Source organism: Branchiostoma lanceolatum, chromosome 2 (assembly GCF_035083965.1).
Source record: "Branchiostoma lanceolatum isolate klBraLanc5 chromosome 2, klBraLanc5.hap2, whole genome shotgun sequence".
In the NCBI taxonomy this organism is placed as follows: domain Eukaryota; kingdom Metazoa; phylum Chordata; class Leptocardii; order Amphioxiformes; family Branchiostomatidae; genus Branchiostoma; species Branchiostoma lanceolatum.
The window spans coordinates 2950598-2976518 of NC_089723.1; the positions used below are offsets into that span (position 1 = coordinate 2950598).

The 25921-nt window shown below is 44.5% G+C and overlaps 2 protein-coding genes across 2 annotated transcripts; one reads left to right on the forward strand and one right to left on the reverse strand.

Annotated features, from left to right (window-relative positions):
• Positions 1-1031: 1031 nt before the first annotated feature.
• On the reverse strand, positions 1032-11872 carry LOC136427195 (glutamate receptor-like). Its single transcript, XM_066415968.1, has 7 exons — positions 11698-11872; positions 10127-10167; positions 8995-9177; positions 8560-8676; positions 7005-7748; positions 2316-2486; positions 1032-1822 (listed from the first exon to the last, which is right to left on the reverse strand). The coding sequence occupies exons 1-7, from the start codon at positions 11777-11779 to the stop codon at positions 1748-1750; spliced, it is 1413 nt and encodes a 470-aa protein (XP_066272065.1). The 5' UTR covers positions 11780-11872; the 3' UTR covers positions 1032-1747.
• A 4128-nt stretch (positions 11873-16000) lies between these two features.
• LOC136427196 (glutamate receptor-like) lies at positions 16001-24626 on the forward strand. Its single transcript, XM_066415970.1, has 7 exons — positions 16001-16168; positions 18016-18056; positions 18742-18924; positions 20356-20472; positions 21513-22259; positions 22775-22951; positions 23555-24626. Exons 1-7 carry the CDS (start codon positions 16084-16086, stop codon positions 23627-23629), a joined length of 1425 nt encoding a protein of 474 aa, XP_066272067.1. The 5' UTR covers positions 16001-16083; the 3' UTR covers positions 23630-24626.
• Positions 24627-25921: the final 1295 nt, after the last annotated feature.

The window sequence follows — 25921 nt, forward strand, 5'->3', positions numbered from 1 at the left end:
CGTAGCCGGCCCTCCGAATTTAGCGTAGAGCGTTGTCGGGACCCCCCATGCAGGCCCTCCTAACCAGTGCAATCATAACTACGGCGTGTATACCACTGGGTAAATTTACCACGATTCTGCAGAAACAATAAACACCAAGCGCGGTAGCAATACCATACTTATTATATATTGATGGGCAAAGATCTATTGTCAGCCGCCCTGACTTGGCTTGAATCCAGTGCGGACATGAATCTTTGTATCTGAGTCACAATCCTAGTAAACGCCGTAAAGCGTCTTTTATCCACAGTAAGTGGTATCAATTTACAGGTACTTTGATTGTTGCGGTCCCCAAAATCAGGCTGACTGCCTTTGCCTTTAACATTTATTACTTTGTATTGCAATGCCATAAATAATGAATACCAAATTACCAGCTTTTAAATGTACCCGAATATGCTCTCCCCACAATCGGATTGACTTAATTTTCTGCTACATTTTGCTCTTACCTTGCCTGTTGTTGTATGGCTATTACCATCACTGTGAGGTTTGGTACATTGAGAGTAACCAAATGTCGATCAAACTTTCTGGTGGTGAATTACGAAATTCGTCAACACTTTCATGTTAGAGTTGTTACTTTTATTTTTTACATAATTAAAAACATATTCCCAGTATTAGCCAGTAGGTTGTATCATGTCGTATGTATCACTGACTCAGAGGTATATATTGTTATGAATAGTGAATAGCACATGGTCGATTGCCATATCATAATTCAACCTGCTTTATCATTACGCACATCCGCCAATAGCTCGTGTACTGGTATGATAATTGAGCTCCAGCTTCATGATTACCAATTAAGTGTTTGTGCTAACGTAATTATGACGTAAGTATTGTCCGCCATGTTGGATGATTAACACTAAAGTGTTTGTGCTCACGTGGTTATGACGTAGATATTGTGCGCCATGTTGGGTGATTGACACTTAAGTGTTTGTGCTCACGTGATTATGACGTAGGTATTGTTCGCCATGTTGGTGATTAACATTTGAGCTTTTGCGCTCACGTACTTATGACGTAAGCATTACCCGCCATGTTGGGTGATTAACACTTACGCGTTTGTGCTCACGTGATTATGACGTAGGTATTGTCCACCATGTTGGGTGATTAAACTAAGAAGTTGTCAGGAAAAATTTGTATATGTAACTACAGTCACGCAATCTGACATTATACACATGTACAAATGTATAGGTTTCATTCTTTAATAATCCATCATGGCGGACATGTACCTACGTCATAATAACGTGAGCACAAACCCCCTACAATTATGACGTCACCGTGAGACCCACCGTGCTGGTGATTCTAGATCTGTATCAGATTCAGGTACCTCATACCAGTCGAGTAGAACATAACAGGAAACCGACTTCACAGCCGGCAGGCCTTTTACAGCTCCGTCGATAGAGTTCGCTAAACGCCACATTCAAATGTATGTGTCAACGTACATTCGGAAGTTTGGAAGGATCCTTGAACAAAATTTAAAGGCATCTACACGTTCCTCTGTACTAGTCGAGTAGAACATAACAGGAAACCGACTTCACAGCCCTTTACAGCTCCGTCGATAGAGTTCGTTAAACGTCAAATAACAGTCAACGTACATTCGGAAGTAGGGACGAATCCTTGTACAAAACTCAAAGGCTTCTACGCGTCTCTCTCTGGTTCTCTCAACGCGTCGAACGCTTTGTCTACGAGCTGAGATCCCGGGAAACATTGATTTTCCCGCTCAGACGTTTGTGTCGTCATCACGCTGCCCAGCTGAGTTTCCCGAAGGTGCTGCACCGGTCTTCTTCTGTGGGGACTGGAGGAAAATAGACGAAGGGAAGGGGAAACAGTTTTGTCAAGGTACCGCCTCTAACTATTTATACAGATTACATGCTCTAATCTCCAACCAGATGCTTTGTTGGAAGATCGTTACATTTTTTGACACGCGCCTATGTTTGGACGTGCCTTGTGGCTCTCCGAAGATTTTGGCAGCTTGAAAACGATGTGATCTTCTAATCCAACATCTGCTAGAGATCAAGCATGCCCTTTTATACCAGATTACATCATGATAATCAAAGAAATACTATGAGTTCGATGGATGATGAAAACAGTTTAAAAACTTCCATTTAATTACGACTGTCATCAATTGTGAGTATAGCTGCTCACCAGCTGCACATAAACGAAGAAGGGGACATAAAATAACTCCGCTAATTTTGTATTTTGCATGAATTTGTATGAAAAGCGACCATCGATCATTTACGAAGACATTCTTGCCTTCAACTAAAACACCCGAAAGCTCCAAAAGTTACCTTAGACGTGCGCTGGTCCCATTTCACTTCGATTCCCATGATGCACAGCGCCAAGATGGCGGCCACCACGAGTTCGATGAAGATGGGCATGATGTCCCAGTGGTCCAGCGGCTTAGAAGGGGCGTGGCGCACCTCGGGAGGGCTGTCGGACCGAGGGCACTCCCCACTGTCCTGTTGACATGGTAATCAAACATAAACCGTGAAGGCACAAACAAAAAGACATAATTACTGAACGAAAGTTAGACTGCAATAGCCAGCACAATAATTGGACCTACCCAAAGAAAGACATTTTTTTTTTCAACCTTTATTTAACCTTGAAAGTATGTACAACATACACTCTTCGGCCGTGGCCGTTTTTCAAGAGTTCAAGGGAGGAGGTCAGGGGTCCTTTCAACGTACCATCGTATAATAGAAACATAAATTGTTATACAAAAATAACGTAACAATCAGTATTCCATAATCATATTCGGTATATAAAGATAAGTCGACTATATAACATCATTTCCCTATTCGGTAATAATACTCAGTTCGTAGTTACTCGACGCAACATATTCTTAAATGTTGCAACTGAAGGCGCCGTTCTCAAGTTTGGTGTCAGACTGTTCCATAGAGTTGTACCTGAGTAGGAGATAGATCTTCTATATACTTCTCTACGGACCATTGGTACATACAGTAGGTTAGACTCGCTTTGTCGTGTTGTTCTAGTTGCCCTATCTCTACAGTACGTGAACATATGTCTCATGTAGGCTGGTAACAGGTTATTAAGAGCCTTATATGTCAGTAAAGCCTTCTGGTGCCTGTGTATAGATTTGATGTTCTTCCAGCCAAGTCGTGTCAGTACTTCAGCTGATGGTGTTCTGTACGGAGCTCTCAGTAGCAGCTTCCCGGCTCTGTTCTGCATTCGTTGAAGTTTTTGTAAGTCTTGCTCAGGTGCCGTGTCCCAGACAGTACTTGCATATGTAATGTATGGTAGACATATAGTGTTGTATAGAGTACGAAGTGCTGACGTAGGTACAAATTGACTGACATGCTTCATGATACTTATCGACCGTCTTAATTTACCAAGTACATCTTTGACATGACCTTTCCAGTTCAGATGGTTGTCAATGTAAATACCTAAGTACTTATACATGTTACAGAAAGCTATGAGTTGACCATTTATAGTCACCCTAGGGTTGTTACAGTTTCTTAGCCTTTTGTCCGTACCCAGTAGCATGCACTTGCATTTCCCTTCATTCATGGAAAGAGAATTCACGGCGAACCATTGAGACAACCTTTCAAGATCGGTTTGAAGGGCGGTCTCAATGTTCCCAACATCCTTGCTGCTGAAGTGAATAACCGTATCGTCGGCATACATTGAAATTTCACAACTTTGGATACAGTTTGGCATGTCATTTACATAAATACTGAATAACAGTGGCCCTAATATTGAACCTTGGGGTACGCCATACTTCACTGTATGAAAGTCAGACATGGCTCCATTAACTGCGGTGCAATGCTTTCTACCGGAGAGGTAGGAAGTGAACCAGTCAAGGGGTCCATCCTGAACTCCGTACTTGAACAGTTTTTGCAGAAGGATAGCATGGTCAAGCGTATCAAACGCCTTTGATAGATCGATAAATACAGCACCTGTAAGCTCTCCAGCGTTCATGGCTCCCAGCCATTTCTCAACTAGTAGATGTGTTGCGGACTGTGTCGAGTGTTTCGGTCTAAAACCGGATTGAACCTCAGAGAGAATGTTGTTTTCTGTGAGATACCCGTACAGTTGACTATGCACAGCTCTCTCGAGGATTTTTGAAACGGTTGGTAAAATGCTAACTGGTCTGTAGTTGTTTGGTAGTGATCTATCGCCAGCCTTGTGAATAGGTGTTACCCTCGCATTCTTCCAGTCCTCTGGAAACTCGTGTGTTGAGAGCGATTTGTTCAGGATGGCTGTTAGAGGGGTTGCGATGATCTCGGCCGCAGCCTTTAAAAGCCTGCTGTTTAGATTGTCTAGGCCGGTCGCTTTACTTGAGTTCAGCATTAGGAGCTCCTGTTTGACAAATTCTACAGAAATGGTTTTAAATGAAAAACGAGCGAGCGATCTCTTCACATATTCCAAGGGGCTTATCGATACCATGGCTGTGTTGATAGATCGCGCTAGCTTCTCAGCCACCGTCCCAAAATAGTGGTTTAGTTTTTTGGCGATTTCAGGTGAGGAGCTTGTCTCTCCCGTCTCGTCCTTCATACTTAGGATGCTGCTAGAATTGGATTTACCCAACAGAGACTGGAGGGATTTCCACATAGTCTTAGTCGAGCCCTGGTTGATTTCTTCAGTGTAATGGTTTCGCTTCCTGGAGGCAACCAGTCTTTTGGTGTGATTTCGCAGATGCCTATAGGTCTCCCAATCCTTCTCGCTCCCCGTTCTTTCGGCCGTATGTCTCGCTTGGTCACGTAAGGACATAATCTCCCGAATGTCTTCTGAGAGCCATGGTGGCAGGTCAGTTCCCTTTACCTTGAACTTCTTGATGGGGGCATGCATGTTACACACTGTGTCAAACAGAGATTTCCTGTCCTGTACGGAGTCGAAGACGCTGATCGTTGACCATGGGACTTTCTCTAGATCAGCTACGAAGTCTTCCTCCCGAAATCTTTTAAAAATCCTTGCGGATATCCACTTTGGGGAGGGTTTTGGCTGTTTCAGACCCCGATGAGTGTAGACAAAGTGATGGTCACTCAGCCCTCCTTTGTATACTCCGCTGTTGGAGTATTTACTGGGATTCGACGTTAGAATCACGTCAATGAGTGACGAGCTGTGTTCAGTTACTCTGGTTGGCTCAGTTATCAGGTTGGTTAAGTCATAGAGGTCGCATAAGAAGTTGAGGTCTTCAGCGGGACCCTTATCGCTGAGTAAGTTGCAGTTCAAATCTCCCAAGATTGTTGTTTCAAGATTAGTTTCAGAAGCTTTGTCCATGCTTTCTCTAAAGAGATCGAAGAAGTCCGTGTCATTGGGAGGTCTATATGCGCAGCATAGGAGTACGTGTTTGGCCTTTGGTGGTGCTAGCTCAACCCACAAGGCCTCCAGTCCATCAACACATAGGTCACTCCTGTCTTTGAATGCGATGGAGTCCTTGATATAAAAAGCCACACCACCACCATGTCTTGAACCCCTGTCCCTTCTTAGGAGCACATATCCAGGTATTTTAATAGTATTGTCTGGGAAGTCATCACTCAGGTGAGTTTCTGTTAACCCTATAATGTCTAAATTACTCTCAGCAGCAAGGATTTCTAGGTGTGCATGCTTTGCTGGGAGACTACGTATATTTTGATGTGACAGCATTAAACCTTTCCTGTGTTGCTTTCTTGGGATATTTTGACCACATGGTATTTGCTCATTAGTAGTGCCCTGTGAATCACAATTTTCCAGAGAAGCTGGTTGATTTGGCCCATTTGTTGGCCCAGGGTTTGCTATGATATCACCAGACATCAGGAGTAAAGCAAGAGCGCAAAATTGGAACTTACTACATTTCCTTACTGGTATAGATATATTACAGGCAAGCTTACTACGAGTATATGTCAGTCTGTACAGGGCGTAGTCATAACTAGACACTGCCTGTGGTTGCATATGGTTCTCTCCTGTAACAAGGTTCAGCTCTTGTGAGTCCTTGATGACTGGTGAAAAGTGCAAAATCAAAACTGTTACAGCAACTACTTTTGCCCATACGGGGCTTTTCCGTTCCAAATGATAACTTAGTTTTGTCATCGTTAAGGCATTTACGACGAGATAATAACATACAAAATTCCTGTGGGTCACTAGGCACGCTAGAGGGTATTTATATGCAAATAAGGCGGTTGACTAGAGGTACCTTATGGCTTATATGTGTGTCGCTCACTCACAGAACATACCGTTTTTCTTAACGATTTTGGCCATATAAAGTAACAATTTCACACTAGCGCTTGACTACAGGCACGCACATATGACCGGTAGATCCTACATCTTGTATTTGGAACGATCAAGCACTAAGTTGGTACATCATCAATATCGCGTTCAAAATATACACGTATGAATCAAGGCAACAAAATGATGAATAGTTAACAATGACTGAAACACTAAACTTATACAATTCCTTGGCCAGCTAACAAAGTGCAACTTAAATAAATAATAAGAAAGTAAATGAAAGATACTACACCTCCATGTGCGGGGGCATGCCCTCCCCACTGCTGGCGTCACCAACAGAGGAAAATCGACCAATACTCTGAGAATGTGTCAAGAGTTGAGACTATACTAACAATCTGTTCCTGGAGTTATGTTGTTTCAATGTGTGAAACAAATTGACGCAGCTAGTCTTACAAACCGGTGTAATCTACAAATTACAGAACTGGTTGACGCAGCCTGAGAAAGACGATGCACCCCGCCATGGTGACCCCTGACCTCTTAATTACGACATAGGTGTTTGAACATAGATTATAGGACGTCAACAACAGACAATTCTTCCGTTGTTTTTCCTATCGTTGTTGAACATATAATTTTAATAGCATCACTGAATAACGAGAAATGATAGTGATTGAAATATATATATGAGACAGATTGTTTGTGTGTAAGGTTAGTAATGGTCTGTACTAATTAGCGTTTTGTATAATTCTAAAGCAGTGGAAATTCCTAAATCTAAAGAATATCCAGGAAAGAAATAAAAGTTCCGTCACACTTACAATCATCCATTTCTTGTACAGAAGATACAGCCTGCCGTCCTCCCTCAGCTGCAAGATGGCGCTGTTGATCAGCTCCCTAAGCGGAGAATCCACCTGAAGCCCGACAGCCTGGTGCCTTGCCGTGAGGCTGACGTCATCGCTGATGACCATCAGATCGCACGGCTTCCGATTGCTGTAGAATAGTGTGGTCGCCGACTCGGCAATAAAGGCCACTCCTCCCTCGCGGGCTAGCCTCACCCCCTCCTCCGTCGATCGCACTAAGATCGCCCTCTGACTAAGACGTTGGTAGGACGATGGATATGCCTTGAAATAGGCCTCGGTTGCTCCGCCCTCAAAGTAGGCTGGGCGGATGTCGTCGCTTGCCGCCAGATCCCGGAATGTCTGGACGGGGACCATGGGGGGACCGGCCGCCGGGACGGTGAGGAACCCTACGGTGGCGCCCGTGCACAGGATGAGCGTCCAGACGATGAAGCCGAACCAGAAGACGTAGAGGAAGCGGCCGGACAGGGATCGGGGCGAGTAGTCCACCCCCTGCCAGCTCATCGCGCTGAAGCAGAGCCACAGGCTGTGCCCGAAGGTGGACAGTCGGCTGGCCTCACCAACTTCTGCCGAGTACGCCCGATTCTCGTACGGACTGACCCGAATGATGACGAACATGACGATGCCGACCAGTAAGAACGACGCCATGATCATCAGCCAGACGGGAAGGGTCATGACGGCATACCACCATTCCCTCCTTACGAGCTGAAAAATACATTTTCGTATATTTTTGGCAAATTATATCATAATAAACTGATGGCAACACCTTTTCGTGGCACTACTGTCAGTGGTTGTCAGTCTGCCTGTGTGGTAACCATGTGCCCACTGCGAATCACAAAGGATATTATATATAATGCATGCCCTCAGCCAGGATTTTGATCGGGGGGTTCTTTTTAATGTTTGAGGGACCAGCGAGCGCCGTTGGCGCGAGCTTCCTAGGGGGTTCCGGGGGTATGCTCCCCCGGAAAATTTTGAAAATTGAACCTTCTTATATGGCATTTAGGGTGTTTTTGAGAGGATTTCAAAGAAAGAGATCAGAGACAAAGTGAGCAGTTCTTCTTGCATTCCAGCCCAGATAAGTCCGCCTTGAAAACAAAACTTGGACGTTAAAAAATGGACCCTCGAGCGTGTAAAATTTCAAAAATTTAACTTTCTGAAAGGCCGTTTCCTATGTTTTTGAAAGGGTTTCAGAGAAAAAAATAAGAGACAAAATTTTTTCTAGGATTCTAGTCTCAGTGGCCTTGCTGGTGATACAAATAAGTCCACCTTGAAAAAAATCTTGAACATTAAAAAGTGGACCTTCAAGTCTGCGAAAGTGGACCTTTTACGGACATGTAATGTCCTTGGAATCACTGTGTGCCAATTCTCTTTTAGATAGAGTGCTATGTACGCAATCATGACAAAATGTACATGAAAATTTACAGCCAAATGTCAAACCAAGCCAGCATGGCGGCTTTGTCTTGTTGAAAAAGCTATATTCTGTTTGTATATCTTAACCATGAACCTCATAACCGACCTGTCTTCCAGGTTTCTTGATCAACATTTCGAGATGTTCGTTCGTCAACACGGTGCTGAAGTCGATGACTCTTTCCCTCATGTAGGTGATGGTCAAACCCAGAGCCATGTCAATTTCCTGTAAGAACAACAAGGCAGTGTACAGCTTGGGTCCCAATTGGAAAAGAGGCCCCGCGAGTAGTTGACTTTTTATTTTACTTTTGGGCATGACCCCTACATGGCCTCCCGGGGCACCCTGCGCCTGCCGGGCTATTTAGTGTCGCGGCCGGGACCCTGAATCGTATAAGTCGGATTTAAAATCATCGTTGGGCCCGGTAAAAAAAGACGCCGTCAGCTAATTGTTTGGACACCAGGATAAATTTTTAGCATGATTGCCTTGCCTCTTAACGTAATAAAAAACAAACAAAAAAACAAAAAACAAACAATACAAACAAACCCTTCTAACGAGCTCGCCGACCATGCCGTCCCAGGTCCCGTCTTCATTCAGCGAGCCGTACCTCCCGTCTGCCGGCGCCTGGATGACAAAGTCGATTCCAAGCATGTCCTTCAGCTCCGTCAGAAAGTCCATGTGGAACCCTTCATACGTGCCATCCTCCCTCTTGTGCAAGAACCCTTGGTACTGTGGGAGGAAACATAAACACTTAATTTATCATCGTTAATCCTGTTATTCCAAGAAAAATGGGGAATGACTCTTGTAGACCATATTGGTCTCAACTTTCCCCAGCACAATCCTGATGTACTTTGCTTGGTTGCATGTTTCTACCTTTGCGATATAAGGAAAGTTAAAAAAAATACAAGCACAAAGAGATTAAATGTGTACTCGGTTAACCGGTTAAACATCGATGAAGGTTAGACATCCGGGTAATGCAATGTAACAGTTACTCGTGCAACTGGCGACAGTTTTTAAAACATCTACGTGCCATCTTCTCTGTTATGCAGGAACCCGTAGTTCTAAACGAGAGAGATTTTAGCAAAAGGAATATTCTCTCCGGTATAGCTTCAAGTTATCAAGAAAATCGTGCATACGACATAGCCTCCGTAGCAGGATCTCTGTGGGGCTTTTAGTACACTTTTGGTGATGGCCGTTCTTTTTGTGTTGGGTCGTCTGTGCAGCCAGTCCGTAAATGGTTGGTGTTATAACCCCCCCCCCCCCCCCCCAGGCCCCAGAGAGCCTGCTATGGAGGCTAAATCCGCCTGAACATGACAAGACAGACGCCTCGCCACGCCAGCTCTTCTTATCTAAACGGGTACCTTTCGACATCCACATTTATAAAGAAAATCTTATCAAGGAAGTCTTGAACAACTGAATATCTAATTATAAGCTAAAGTGTGTATGCCCTGGGGATTACTGATGCTGCATTAGTAGGTATTTTTAAATGTTTTGAAGGTTGAATTGGGCACAAGTTTCTGGCAGAATAATGCAAGTAGACGCTGCAGACGAGGTAGAGTTCAATCATACCATACAATGAAAGACAGTTACAGATGAAATGAGAGGGGAAAACTTACGGTACGGTACGGGCCGGATACGTTACTGGTGTATCATTACTTCAGAAAATGGAAAACTTTACCTCGAGGGCGCCGACAATGACAGTTCTGGATCCTATGTCACCTGCAACAAACGGGGGAAAACAAGAGATCATCCTATATATGATATTGACTGTTATGAACCCCCTAAGACCATAATTCAGTATTGCCCCCTCCTCCTACGTGAAAATGCAATAACCCAGGAGAGGCCTCAATCTGAGAAGGTGACATGCTTCATTCCACGTGTTGGAATCCTGGAGGAATGACTAAAGGCATGTAGGTGGCGTCGCGGTGACGCAGTGGCAGGGTGTTTGGCCCAAGAACCCAGAGGTACTGAGTTCGAATCCCCGGGGTTCCCTGATTTGTCCCGTTTACGTTGTGCCCTTAGGAAAGGCATTTAACACGACTTTCCTCACTTCACTCAGGTGTAAATGAGTACCTAGGTTCGGTTAGGGAAGTCCCTCGGATAGGACGTTAAATGGAGGTCCCGTGTTTGAGGAGAGCCACACCTCGAGCACGTTAAAGAACCCACTACACTTATCGAAAAGAGTAGGGGTCCTTCCAGGTGTGAGTGGTTCAAAACCTATAGTCCTTTGGCCACACCTGGGGCAATTGTCGTATTGAGGTCACCTGAGTTAGCGCCAAATGGCAGCCGCTCCAGACCCTTGCGATCTAGCCCCGACAAGTGTGCGCTCCTCACAATTCATCCCCTGGCTGCGAAGAGAGAGTAGTCGGCCTACCCAATAATAATGATAAAGATAAGCTCTGCAGTCCGGCTCCCTGTATCTGCGTCCTTAACCTCGGTCCACAACATTGACTTTAAAATGTACCTTAGCTACATGCACGTAGCAGGTTACGATTAACAAGCAATGCGGGCCGATAATTTCTCAGCTTGTTGTGCACAGCTGTTACACTTAGCTCTTTACAATTGATACCTGATGAGATTTCGTCAAGGTTCAGTTCCAACCATGGCTACCAGCCCGAGTGGGTCCGAGTGACCATGAACCTGGAAACAGCCAACAACTTGGCGCCGGTTCGCCCCTCGAGCTCGCTGCACGGTTTAGAGGAACTTGAGTTTCCGAATGGGTCCGGCTGTTTTTGACGTGTTTTAGGCGTTTTTGTCGGGCTCTCTACTTTGTCATGGTTTGTTTATTGTCTCTATAACCCATATAACTCATTATCATGTGGCTTATAGAGAACAAAAACAGCCAGACCCACTCCTCTGCTTGGAGAGTAACACATATCCCCAGCTGTACGGACTCCGAACCCACGAACTGTCCAACCAGAAGGCTGCAATGTTGTGACAGGTGACTCCCGTGGTGCTCACATATTAGTACGGATCAGATAGCGCTAGGTGGATTTGGACACAAATGTTCGCGGTGTTGTGTGTTTGCAGTTTTCACGGCGACCGTTTCACCGCGAACTTAAAACCACCGCAAACATATTTGTCCAATACTGCAGCAGTATATGACCATAGCGCTGTCGCAAACTTAAATCCATCGCGAAACTCCATTTTTCCCCTTAGACAAGCGTACAGACACACGCACCTGAAAACATAACCGTTTTGACGAAGGTAATGAAGGTCTTAATACACCAAATAAGACAAGAAGCTTACCTGTAACGTTCGTCACTTGTGCGGAGACAGAACAGGTAACGCCAAGAAGCGTCCCGATCAGAAGGACCACCGCCCAAGCCATACCGTCTGGTGAATCCTACTGGCTCCAAGAACTTGGCCTCTCTATCCTCTCTGGCGCTTTGTACGTGCGCCACACCTCACGGACACGGGTGAACCGGATTCCTGAAGTCAAGAAGGGGACAGTACCAACAACAGCGCGTCCTTGAATTATAGGGGTGGGGAGGTCACCTGCTCCTGTATATGTTTGATCTGTGGGAGCTGTGCAGAGTTCTAGTTGGTTATTTTTGGTAGTACAAACTTTCTGTGTAATTTTTGTTCAAGGATTTATTTGCGTGCTGTCAAGTTTTGTCTTAATCTCAGTCACCCCTACGTTTGTGTGTAGCATCTCCCACAAAATCTGGCACCGGGAGAAGAGCTGCCAAATAATATGTAAGAGGGCCTGCATGCCCCTTTTACGTAGAGCGTAATCGGCCGTTTTAATTTTACGTAGAGCGTTGCCGACCACTCCATAATTTAGCGTAGAGCGTAGGGGGGGGGGGGCTTTCTGAATTTAGCGTAGAGCGTATGTAGGCTTTCTGAACTTAGCGTATTATGTAGCCGGGCCTCCGAATTTAGCGTAGAGCGTTGTCGGGACCCCCCCATGCAGGCCCTCATGTAAGACATACCAGTTGCAGTGGGCGGGTATCGTGAGCTCTGTCATCCCCAGGAGGTTAGAATGAGAAGAACAGAAAGCGACTAGGGTACGCCACACGTAGCCTCTACCAGGCCCCGCGGATGGCTGGAAAATAGTAGAAATTGGACAAAATAGAGTGAATAGTATACTTTAATTGATAGGGAGTCGGCTGAGGAGAGAGGCTCCAATATCATGCAAACTGTACCTACCTTAGCAGACTAACTTCTCTGGCATATTATCCGTCTATTTTGCCAACTTCAACGATTTTTCTAGCGTCCTGTTCTGCCTGGTAGAGGTTATATTACACTGGCAGACTGCCGGGAAATCGTCGGACGAGAACACAAAGAAACTTCCTGTAGATCACTGACACTGATCTTGGGATGTTTTCAAGATGAACTATCCAAGATAAGAACCCTTGGTGGTTCCATCCAAGATAATGTATTCTTCCGTGCCTGGCTGCTCTAAGACCAAGGTTGCAGAGAAAATCAAGTCGGTTTTGCTGTACTGCCAAGGAAAGCCACCAGGGGGCCAAATTCTATTCATTCATATAGTACGAGGGAGCTGCCGTTTGAATAGTTACTAAGACTGCTACTAAAAACAAATTTAAGCGGAAGCTTCTTAGCCATATGTATATATAAGTCAGTTAAAACTTGACTTAAATATGTAAATAGCTGTTATAAGTGTGTGCAGCACACTGAATGCCACAGTCGTGATATTGTCGTCGGGTTTTGTGCAGACCCTTAACAGTACGTGCGACTTTTTGATTGCAATTTAATTCCGACGGTCCTCTTCTAAGTGAGATGATTAAATCTTAACTAAAATCTTGCAATATCAAATCGTTCGATGTATGTAGCTAGCTCGAGCCTCTTATGTAAGCTAACTCTCTCCTTCTCTCTCTCTCTCTCTCTCTCTCTCTTTGTCTCTCTGTCTGTCTCTGTATTTCTCTCTCTCCCTCTCTCCTCTCTGTCTGTCTCACTCTCCCTCTCTCCCCTTTCTCTTAAACTGTTTGTAAGGCCATCCGCGTACATGGCCGGTCAGTGCCTTGTTTTTGAATGACTCATTCCTTAGTTTGCTGTTCTGAAACATATGCGGTAAGAGAACCAACCTGTGGCTTGAAAGCCAGTTTATTTGTAGAAGGTGACGTTTCTGAAGAGTCTCTGTAACGTGAGCAGCTAGACATACTCTCCAAGCAGGAAGGCTTCGTCTTGTTTTGGACGTCCGTTCATGTGTTTGTATCGGGTTTTCTGTTTTGTCAGGTTTTCTTTCTTACCTTTTTTGGCTAGCTGGCGGGACGAAAAGGATACATAACAAAAAAGACAGTCAGATAAAAACACTCAAAAAGACGTCCATAACAAGCCGTAACCTAACCTCTATCTGGTTGGAGAGTACACAGGTTCCCTGATTTTAGCCTAAGAACGTTCCCAGGTAGTACAACCCCTTTCCGAAGTTCCAAGACTGGGTCCCACAGTATTGAACATTCAGCATGATTAAGTAACGAATCTCGAGAACAATGTAGGTCTATATAGGGAGGGTGTCGAGATCATTCATGCTTTTAATGTACAAGAAGATGCCATCGTCACCTGCAAGTTCAGGATTTGGTATAGAGCCCAGAGTACTCTAAGGCTTCGTGAATTTAGCGTAGAAGCAAGTTGCCTAGACACCACCCCCACCACCACCAGAAGGCCTCCTCAAACCGGATCTGATTTTCTTCTCGCTGATTATTTCCGATGATTGACAGGCAATGGCACGACCTTGACACGATGATCGTTCTGTGGGCAATCGCGTTGACAGGGGAGGTCGTTATTCACAGGAAAGGTTGTGAGGAGTCCCGGAATCACAGCGTGTGGGGCGACTTGAAACGATCAACGCCCAGAGGTCATGAGAAACATGCGTGTTGAGCTGTGTCCTGGTGAGGAATTCGCCTTGATGAACACGGCAGATCGCTGGTGGAGGCAGATCCAGCCTAGCCGGGGTAGCCGTGGTTGAAGGGAGTCATACGGGGGTCACAGTAGACTCGTAACAAGGAAAACTACCAGGCGGTCCAAAATCTATTCATTTCTATAGTGCGTAGTCTCTAACAGACTATCTAAACTATGCCGGCAATAGGGAGAATATTTGTCAGGGTTTGACTTGCAGGCTCCGTTGGATTGCATATTGGACCCTCTCTCCGTAGCTGACTCCCTTAGCATACAATTTACTCTTTTTGGCCAATTTCTACTATTTTCCCAGCGATCCGTGGGGCCTGGTAGAGGCTATAGTACGAGGGAGCTCCCGTTAGTATAATATGTAAGGCTGCTACTAAGAACAAGTCTCAGCGGGAGCTTCTTAAGCATATTTATATATAAGTCAGCTAACGTGATTGAAATATAGTCTGCAAATAGCCGTTATAAGTTTTATGTCCATTGTCGTTTTCCTGTCCAGGAAGACTGACTACTTAGGGAACAAACAAATGTAGCCTCCTTTGCAAGCTATCTCGGCAGCGCCGGCGTTATTTATTTTTTGGGGCGGGGGCACTGATTCTCCTGCGCCGGGCGGCTTATTCGATTTCTCCAGGAAAAGAACCGAGCCCCGATATGTTGAAAATCTCGAATCAGCAACTCTCAAATTAACGTCGGCGCCGCCCGGCAAAGGAGGCTACATTTGTACGTGAAGTAGCACAATTGCCACAGAACTTATAACAACTATTTACAGACTAAGTCAAGTTAACTGATCGATATGCTTAAAAAGCTCGCGATAAAACTTGTTTTTAGTAGCAATCTTAGTAACTGAACAAACGAGAGATCCCTCGTAATATAGAAATGAATAGATTTTGGCCCCCCTGGTGGCTTTCATTAGCACTACAGTAAAACTGACTTAATTTTCTCTGCCAACTTGGTCTTAGAGACACAAGACATGGAAGAAGTAGCAATAATGTAAATGCATAATTCGCGGTGATTTTATGCTTGTGGTTTTATCGGCGACCATTTCGCCGCGAACTTAAAACTACCGCGAAAGTTTTGTCCAATACTGTAGCAGTATATGACTAAAGCGCTGCTGCAAACTTAACACCACCACGAACACTCCGTTAGCGCAAAATTAAAACCACGCGAACTTACATACATTTACAGTATATTGGATCGAACCACCAACAGTTCTTATCTTGGATAGTCCATCTTGAAAACACTCCAAGATGTCAGTGTTCTACAGGGCGTTGCTTTGTGTTCTCGTCCGACGATTTCCTGACAGGCTGCGTGTGGCGTACGCTTAATCTGTTCTTCTCATTCTAACCTCCTGGGGATGGCAGGACTTTACCCGCCCACTGCAACTGGTATGTCTTACAAATTGTTTGGCCGCTCTTCTCTCGATGGCAGATTTTGCGGGAGATGCCACACACAAACGTAGGGGTGACTGAGATTTAGACAAAAGTTGACAACACGCAAATAAATCCTTGAACAAAAAAACAACAACATAGAAGGTTTGTGCTACCCACCACTGGTGAGCAAAAGTACGTATACACAACTAGAACCCTGCACAGCTCATACATATACAGGAACTGGTGACCACCCCACCCCCTTTCCAAGGACGCGCTGTTGTTGGTACTGTCCCCTTCTTGACTTCAGGAATCCGGTTCACCCGTGTCCGTGAGGTGTGGCACGTATAAAGCAACACAGCGGTAAAAGAGAGTGTCTTGGAGCCAGTATTTACCAGACGGCATGGCTTGCAGGGCGGTGGTTCTCCTGGTTGGGACGCTTCTTGGCGTTACCTGTTCTGTCTCCGCGCAAGAGAGGAACTCTACAGGTAAGCTTCTTGTGTTATTGGGTGAATGGAGACCTTCATTCCTTCGCCAAGACGGTTATGTTTTCGGGTGCCTTACTGTTTGTGTGAACACGAGAATGCGGGGTTTTCTCTGATACACAGACGAACGCTACAAGTCGGTTTCTTGTCATATTTGGTGTATGAAGACCTTCCTTACCTTCGCAAAGATGGTGTTATGTTTTCGGGTGCGTGTGTCGGTACGCCTGTATGTCTGTGAACATAAGATTGCGGGGTGGGTTGTCTCCGAGCAATAGACAAACGTTACAGGTAGTCTTCTTGTGTTTTTATAGAACAAAGACCTTTATTGCACCCTTTGCCAACTGGGCTGTTAACGTAATACAGGCCACAATCGGCGAAGACCTGTTTTCCAACCAAACAAGTGGGTCGTGTGGTGGATTCGTCAATATAAACTTTTCAATAAACATATGAACATTTCCGTTACGATTGCAGTAATCTAGTTCATGAAGTATGAATTCGGTTTATGTCGTCGCCAGAACGTTTGGTTGTAATTAGCTTTTGAATGCAGTATTGTAAGGAAGTCCTAGAAGGCCTACTAAATGTATCTAGTAGGCATCTTCACTGAACCTGAACCGCCAGTGTGGCATGTGATTAGAATACAAGACTTGCATTAAAAACGATCTATCAAAAATGGCAGCTGGTAGGGGTGGTCCAGGTGGCATTGGGTGTTTACTGTGCAATTTTGCAGCATTTATGAGTAGAGTAGAGTAGAGTAGAGTAGAGTAGAGTAGAGTAGAGTAGAGTAGAGTAGAGTAGAGTAGAGTAGAGTAGAGTAGAGTAGAGTAGAGTAGAGTAGAGTAGAATTTTATGCAGTGGCATCATTTCCGTACGCGCTTGTCGAAAATACTGGCGCAAAGTAAATTTATGTACCGTTATCACTATCTTTACGTCCCATGTGACACGATGTACCGTGATGTTACACAAACCGCAAATATATTGTGTGTACGTCACACTTATAACTGTTAGTGTATCACATGAGACTATTTTCTGGCTGGTTGGGAGTTCGCACAGCTGGGAAGATGTAAAATTCCTCTAAAACGTGCAGGGAGGGGCGAGCCAGCGCCATGATTAAGGTCAACTGTTTCCTGGGAACAGCACGATAATCGAGACTTGTAGTCAGACCACAGGATCGTAATCAAGCTTCCTATCTTAATACATGGTAATCATGTATGAAATAGGCTGTCAAAAGTCACTTACCTGAGTTTTAGTCCATGAAAAACATGCATGCATTGGCAGGGCTGTCAGGCCTCTAAAGTTTTAATCTTGAGCATAATTCTAACTTTCTTATCGGCACAACCCCTAGCGGGGTTATTTGGGGGTATCCATGATGATGATGATGAATCCGGCCATGTTTACAAAAATTGACCTTTGACCCCCTTCTCTACCTGATAATCACACAAAAACAGCAATCTTTGCAGGCCTACAGACACCACAAACATGAATGAAAGTCTGATTTTCAAACTTAATAAGAAGGTAGAAACCCTTACCTGAAACATATCCAGCTCCAAAATACCAACATATCCTGGGAAAAAGCCCCTTTACAGCTACTTTTACCAAAGGTACCAAACCTATTTCCATAGCCTGCGCGGATTACTGGCGTGTGTCCGTCACTTGGACCCACTCGGGCTGTTATCCATGGCTCTGGGAACTGAACCTTGGCGAAATGTAATCAGGTCAAATTAATTGCGAAGAGCTAAATGTAACAGCTACAACAATCCGAGGCATTTACGTGCGCATTAGTTCATAATGGTGACTCAGACTTCAATATCATATATAGGATGATCTCTTGTTTTTACCCGTTTGTTTTGCAGGTGACATCAGCTCCAGAACTGTCATTGTCGGCGCCATCGAGGTAAAGTTTTCCTTTATTTTAAGTTTGCTGTTATACAGCATTTGTAACATATCCGGCCCATACCATACTTTTTAAAAGTTTCCCTCTCATGTCTTTCATTGTATGGAATGACTGAAACCTTATCTGCAGCGTCCACTTGCAAACATACCTACTAATTATAATGCAGCATCAGCATCGGCAGGTGTTCAAGACTTTCTTGAGAAGGTTTCGGTGGCACCGGTTCTTTTTTAATGCGATCTTAAGGTACCTGGTTGAATAATAAGAGCTGACGTGGCAAGCTATATAGCTAGGGCGCCTGTCTGCCTTGTCAGTCGAATACACGATCTTCGGTTACCATAGCTAAATCACGCTCCTAGCGGCCGGCCCGATGGACACCGTCCCCTAGAGAGGGGAGGGGAGGGGGTGGGATGAAGTAAACCAAGCCAGGGAGAGAATGTGTAAACACAGGGTAGATCTTCAGTGACCTAAAAAACTATACGAAGGGAGATTGATCTCATATTGTGCCTATGATTAATCCCTTCAGTACCACGGGTTCCTGCATAGGAGGGAGGACGGCATGTTTATGCTTTAAAAGCGATCGCCAGTTCCATGAGTCACTATTGGATTCAGTATCTCATTACCTGGATGTCTGACCTTCATCAATATACAACCGTGTATAAGTTTGATCTAATGTTTCCCCCTTCAGTACCATAATTTCCTTCAAAAGAGAGAAGATGGCACGTATGAGGGGTTCCACATGGACTTTCTGACGGAGCTGGAGAAAATGCTCGGAATCGATTTCGTCATCCAGGAGCCGGCAGACGGGAAGTACGGCTATCTGACGGAAGACGGGACTTGGGTCGGCATGGTCGGCGAGCTCGTCAGAGGGGTTTGTTTTGTTGTTTGTTTGTTTGTTTGTTTTATTACGCTAAGAGCAAGGCAATCATAAAGTACGGCGGTCTGACAAAGGATTGGACCTGGACATGGTCGGCGAGCTCGCCAGAGAGGTAAGGCAAATGTATAATAATAATGATAATGGTTTATTGGTCAGAAATTACCCGTGCAATGGCAGCCTTTCTAGTGCTGAATTGGTGCAGGGTTTTCAATCACATATTACACATACAGATACATATTTGCTGCACACTTTCACTTTGTGGAACTGGATGTCGCAAGGGTCTGGGCGGCTGCGATTCGGCGCCACCAGGTGACCCTAACCCTATCTAGACCGGGCTATTTTTAGACTTCTTGGACGGGGGGGGGGCTTTTCTACCCCCCCCCCCGTCATAACTTCCGAACGATATGCTGTATCATCACCAAATTTCCAAGGAGTGTTCACGTAAAGTTTTATAATTCCTGTAATTGTGGTGTCGTTATGACGTAATATGACGTAATTATGACGTCATCGATGTGATTCTAATGCCTAAATAGGGAATTCCCATAATATCTATACGTATTAGACAAAATAGTGCGTATTATTGATTTAAAGGTATGCCAAGACATTTGACGTCAGTGGTGACAAAGTTGACGTCAGTGGTTTCGAACCCAGGACCTCTCGGTTCTAGGCGAAACACCCTACCGATTGCGCCACACGATTCCTAAAGTATACAACCGCACCATTTCCCCTGGTTGGAGACTGTTGTTAGCCGGTGAACAATACATATCGGTCATTGATCATGAAATAAGTAAAATATCATTGATCGATCATCGGAAGACTCTGGAGATCATCGGAAGACAATTGGGAGAAGATTAATGAGAGGGAAAAGAGAAGTCACTAAGATCATTGGACGACCTTGAAATCATTGACAAATCATTGAAAGACCTGGAAGTTATCGAAAGACCGGTCGACCATTCAAAGAAAATGGAAGATCATTCATTTTGATAAATCATTGAAAAGAGCAGAAAATCATTAGGAGATCACTGTACGATGTTGGAGATCATATATATATATATATATATATATATATATATATATGTTGGCATGTCATTGGGAGATCCTGAGAAGCGATGAGAGTATACTGAACCCTTAATAACAGAAGATCACAGAGAGATCTCACAGTGGTCTCGAACTCAACAGAGACAGTTGGCGTTATAAACTTCCTGGCACGTTTGACCAATTGCTGACGTCACGTATCCGTATAGACTCGTGTCAGTAAAATCACGTGTCTGCAACTCTCGCGAGTTAACGTTCGGCAGTGATTGGTCATTATTGATCCTGAAGAAGGCGACAGTGGTCGTCGAAAATTTGATCCTTGAATACCTTAGTGTTGGAAGAAAATTTAGCACTATTTTATAACTGAGAGTTGTTGTGACGCTATTGCAGGAAATTGACATGGCTCTGGGTTTGACCATGGCCTCCATGAGGGAACGTGTCATCGACTTCAGCACCCCGTTGACGAACGAACGACTCGAAATGTTGATCAAGAAACCCGGAACACAGGTCAGTTATTAGCCTCCATAGCAGGCTCTACCGGGCCTTTTTGGGGGCTTATAATACACTGTAATTTTTGCAGCCAGCCCGTAACCATCAGTCAGGCTATAACCATTCTGCCCGTACGGTTACGGGCTGGCTGCAAAAAGTGTATTATAAGTCCCTAAAAAGGCCTGGTAGAGCCTGCTATGGAGGCTATCAGTTATGAAGTTCATGGCTAAGATATACAAACAAAATATAGTTTTTAAAGGAAACCCAAGCAATACAAGGGTCCGAAAAAAATCGGATTTTGAAAGTAAAGTCATTTAGTCATCTTTATACATGATTAGTTCAAATAACATTATCACAATATATAGCAATGTCCATGAATCGACCTTGTTGTGATGTGAGAACTCACTGAAAATCGTGGCCAGAGTTTTTGTAGGCTCGCAAAACTAAGGGTATCGTCGTACGGCACGATTTTGCGCAGTTTTAAAACCCTGAAAGTATGAAGTTATTACGCAAATGAGCTAAACATTTTTTTTGCCCTAATTATGGCTAATACTGCTTTGGTTGCCTTTAACGACTATTGTGTGCTTTTGCACGCGACGACACAGCATACTGGGTAAGGTGAACACAGAAGGGTCATGCCTACGGATTTGCATATATATGTAACCCTGGCTAAATAAAACAGAAACAAACAAACGTTACATGTATATTATGTCATGATACATAATATATACACATTTTGATATATCTGGCAACCTCCAGGTATTCTGTCTAACAAACCAGCATGTTGTAGAATAATTACGTCATGAACCAAAATTGCTATCTATGGATAACAGTCTAAGCTATTAAAAATTTATTCCAACTCATAGGGTTAACTGTGCGGTTTATCTATATGAATGAATTAATAAATAAATGAATGAATGAATATTATATCTATATGTATATTTCTTTGTCCTTTCGTGTATATGCTAAGCATGTATTCTTTTAATGTGAAATGTTTTATTTCTTTTCTTACCTAGAATAAAGAATAGATGAAAATGAACGGAAATTTTATTTTTCAGCTCGTAAGGAGGGAATGGTGGTATGCCATCATGACCCTCCCCGTATGGTTGATGATCATGGCGTCATTCTTACTGGTCGGCATCGTCATGTTCGTCATCATTCGGGTCAGTCCGTACGAGAATCGGGCGTACTCGGCAGAAGTCGGCGAGGCGAGCCGACTGTCCACCTTCGGGCACAGCCTGTGGCTCTGCTTCAGCGCGATGAGCTGGCAGGGGGTGGACTACTCGCCCCGCTCCCTGTCCGGCCGCTTCCTCTACGTCTTCTGGTTCGGCTTCATCGTCTGGACGCTCATCCTGTGCACGGGAGCAACCGTAGGGTTCCTCACCGAACAGGCGGCCGGTCCCCCCATGGTCCCCGTCCAGTCGTTCGGGGATCTGGCGGCAAGCGACGAGATCCGCCCAGCCTACTTTGCGGGTGGAGCAACCGAGGCCTATTTCAAGAACTCTCTCTTTCCGTCCTACCATCGAATTCATCAGAGGGCCATCTTGGTGAGGTCCGAAGACGAAGGGATACGGCTCGCCCGCGAGGGAGGAGTGGCCTTCATTGCAGAGTCGGCGTCGACCCTATTCTTCAGCAACCGGAAGCCGTGCGATCTGATGGCTATAAGCGACGACAGCCAGCTCACTGCAAGGCACCAGGCTGTCGGGCTGCAGGCGAACTCTCCGTACAGGGAGCTGATCAACAGCGCCATCTTGCAGCTGAGGGAGAGAGGCAGGCTGTACCTTCTGTACAGGAAATGGATGATTGTAAGTATGACGGAACATAAATTCCTTTTGAGTATTTTTTTAGAATTAGGAATTTCCACTGATTTCCGACCATATTAATCAGTACAAAACATTAGATACTTGCCAACTTGGCATACTCTCAAACACTGTCATGTCTTACATCTACGTATCTATCATCAGCAATTAAGTTAAACGTTGATTACTATGAACCATATAATCGACAACGGTAAAGAAAAAGACGTAAAGACGTTATTGTGAACAAGGTTTATTTAAGCTCTTACTACGAAGAATTAAGTTCTTACTACGAAGAAGTGGCTGTTGTTGATACAGTAACGGTATGTTCGAAGATCAATGTAATATACGGTGCCTTTCTAAGTTGAAAGGCACTTTTGGAGGCAAGGGACAGGACTGCTTGGAGGATCCTCCTGGAAAGCAAGGGGCCAGTTTCTGGCCTGAACACGTAGGCAGGCTTAGTTGATGTTTGGTTTATTTAAGTCGATACAAAATTATCTGAAAATGAATTATCATATTTGCAGGATCGTGGGGAGTGCCCTCGGTCCGACAGTCCTCCCGCGCCCTCGGCCCACCACGCCCCTTCTAAGCCGCTGGACCACTGGGACATCATGCCCATCTTCATCGAACTCGTGGTGGCCGCCATCTTGGCGCTGTGCATCATGGGAATCGAAGTGAAATGGGACAAGCGCACGTCTAAGGTAATTTTTTGAGCTTTCGGGTATTTCAGTTGAAGGCAAGAACGTTTTCGTAAATTTTGAGTGGTTTTCACATAGTTTCGAACAGAGAAACAAAATAACAAAACAAGCTAATGTTATGAGTTTATTTCGATATAGTTTCAAACAAACAAACGAACAGACAGACAGACAGACAGACAGACGGACAGACAAACAAGCTAATTTTAATATGATTTGATGTCTCGGGCCCCTTCTTCATAATGTATTTTTCGCTAGTCAACATTGATGATAGTACTGGTAAAATGTTTTTACGCTGTGTTCATCATCCATCAAACTCATTGTATGTTTTTGATTTCTATGATGTTTAAATTTGAAATAAAAAGGAATTGATGAACTTTAAGGAGATGTTGAATTGGAGATAACATCGTTTTCAAGCTGCCAAAATCTTTGAAGAGCCACTGACAAGGCACACCCCAAGATAAGCGCGTGTCAAAAAATGTAACGATCTTCCAACAATTTAAAGTATCTGGTTGGATATTAGAGCATGTAATCTGTATAAACAGTATGAGGTGGTACCTCTCAATGTCTGACAAAACTGCACCCCTTTTCTTCGTGCCTTTCCTTCAGTCTCCACAGAAGAAGACCGGTGCAGCACCTTCGGGGAACTCAGCTGCGCAGCGTGATGACGACACAAACGTCTGAGCGGGAGAATCCAATTGTTTTACCGCGACCTCTGAGCTCGTGGGGATGACAAAGCGTTCGACGCGTTGAAAGAACCGCAGAGGGACGTGAGAAGCCTTTGAATTTTTGACAAGGATCCTTCCAAACTTACGAATGTAGGTTGACTGTCAGTATTTGGCGTTCAACGAACTCTGTCGACGGAGCTGTAAAAGGCTGTGAAGTCGGTAATCTTTTATGTTCTACTCGACTAGTTTGAGTGGGAAAATCCATGGTTCCTGGGTTCGGGTGGGTTACAAAACGTTAAAGGTGTTGAAAGAACCACAGAGAGACGTGTAGAAGCCTTTAAATTTTGCTCAAGGATCCTTCCAAACTTCCGAATGTAATGTGCATAGACTTAAATGTGGCGTTGAACGAACTCTATCGACGGAGCTGTAAAAGGCCTGCCGGCTGTGAAGTCGATGTCCTGTTCTGTTCTACTCGACTATGAGTCGCCTGAAGCTGATACAGATCTAGAATCACCAGGACTGTGGGCCTGACGGTGACGTCATAATTGCAGGGTGATTGCGCTCACGTGATTATGACGTTTACATGTCCATTATGATGGATTATTAGATAATAAAACATATACATTTGTATATCAGTCTAATGTGAGAATTGCTTGACTGTAGTTACATGTACAAATTCAAGCTTTCCTGACAACCTCTAAGTTTAACGATCCAACATGGCGGACAATACTTACGTCATAATCACGTGAGCACAAACACTTTATCGTTAATCATGAAGCTGGAGCTCAATTATCATACCAGTACACGAGCTATCGGCGGATTCGTAATGAGATTTATACATCGGTTCATGTGCGTAATGATGAAGCAGGTTGAATGATTATATGGCAATCGACCATGTGCTATTCACTATTTATAACAATATGTACCTCAGTGCTACATACGACATAACACAAACTACTGGCTAATATTTGAAATATGATTTTAATGATATGAAATAAAAGTAACAATTCTAACATGAACGTGTTTTGACGAGCTTCGTCCTACATTGTAATTCATCACCAGACTTTTTGATCGACATTTAGTAAAGCCCCTGTCACACTTGTGCGTATATACAAGCCCGTATGAGTTGCTTATTAACATGTTTTTGGTCAAGATTGACGTTTCAGCCCAAGAAGTCATTTCCTTGGTTCGATAACTAGGCTGCACAACGGTGGGTCAACGCAGAAAACAACTTCTTCCCCGCAAACTTTCCTTAAACCTAAGAAATGTTAATGCGCAACTCATGCGCACTTGAATATACGCACAAGTGTGACAGGGCCCTTACTCTCAATATACCAAACCTCACCGTGATGGTAATAACCATACAACAACAGGCCAGGTAAGAGTTCATAGTCCCTGCCAAGTCCAAAGTAGTAGAAAATCAAGTCAATCCAATTGTGGGGAAAGCGGATGTCTTATCCGGGTACATTTTAAAAGCTGGCAATCTGGTATTCATCAATTTATGTCATTGCAATGTAAAGTAATAATTGTTAAAGGCAAAGGCAGTCAGTTCATAAAACTTAGCTTACTCTTCAGCAACATTTCCGGCCCCTCAGAATGCGGGAAATGGCGTTTCAGGGGGTCAAGATTTCATTTTTTTCGGGGAGCATGCCCCGGGCCCCCTAGTATTGTCGCGCCTTCGGCGCTCGTCATCGTGATCATGACCATTTCGTCCCACCACGGAATTTCCTGTCGCCGCCTCTGAATGTAAAGGATTCGATGCGAACATGCGAAAGTGCATGGCGTACCAGGTCTCTTGCCACAAGAGCAGGGCGACTAGTGGCAACCAAGCGTCGTCTTCAGCTGCAGGGGTATCGCATGTTTTAAATCTGCTGAATTTACCGTTAAGCGTTTTCGGCCGTCCTGAATTTACCGTTAAGTGTTGTCGGCCGTCCCGAATTTACCGTTAAGCGTTGTCAGCCGGCCTGAATTTACCGTTAGGTGTTGTCAGGACCACCACCCCCCCTCCCCATGAAGACCCTCATACACGAAGATCCCCCATAACGCCCTCACGATTGTCATACTGCCGTGACATTTCTCATCGACGAATGTGACTGGGCGCTGTAGCAAGAAAAGTATTCAACGTTTGGCTTGGCGACATAAAGAAAACGGGGGAAAAACAGAAAGCCCAACCAAAACGCATTAAAAACACGTCAAACAAGCTCCTAGGGGGCCCCAACCTACACCACTTCTTTATTACATCACAAGCTATCTGCCACCCAAAAATCAAGACCACAGCACGTCCAGGTCAAAAGATACAAAAATTGAA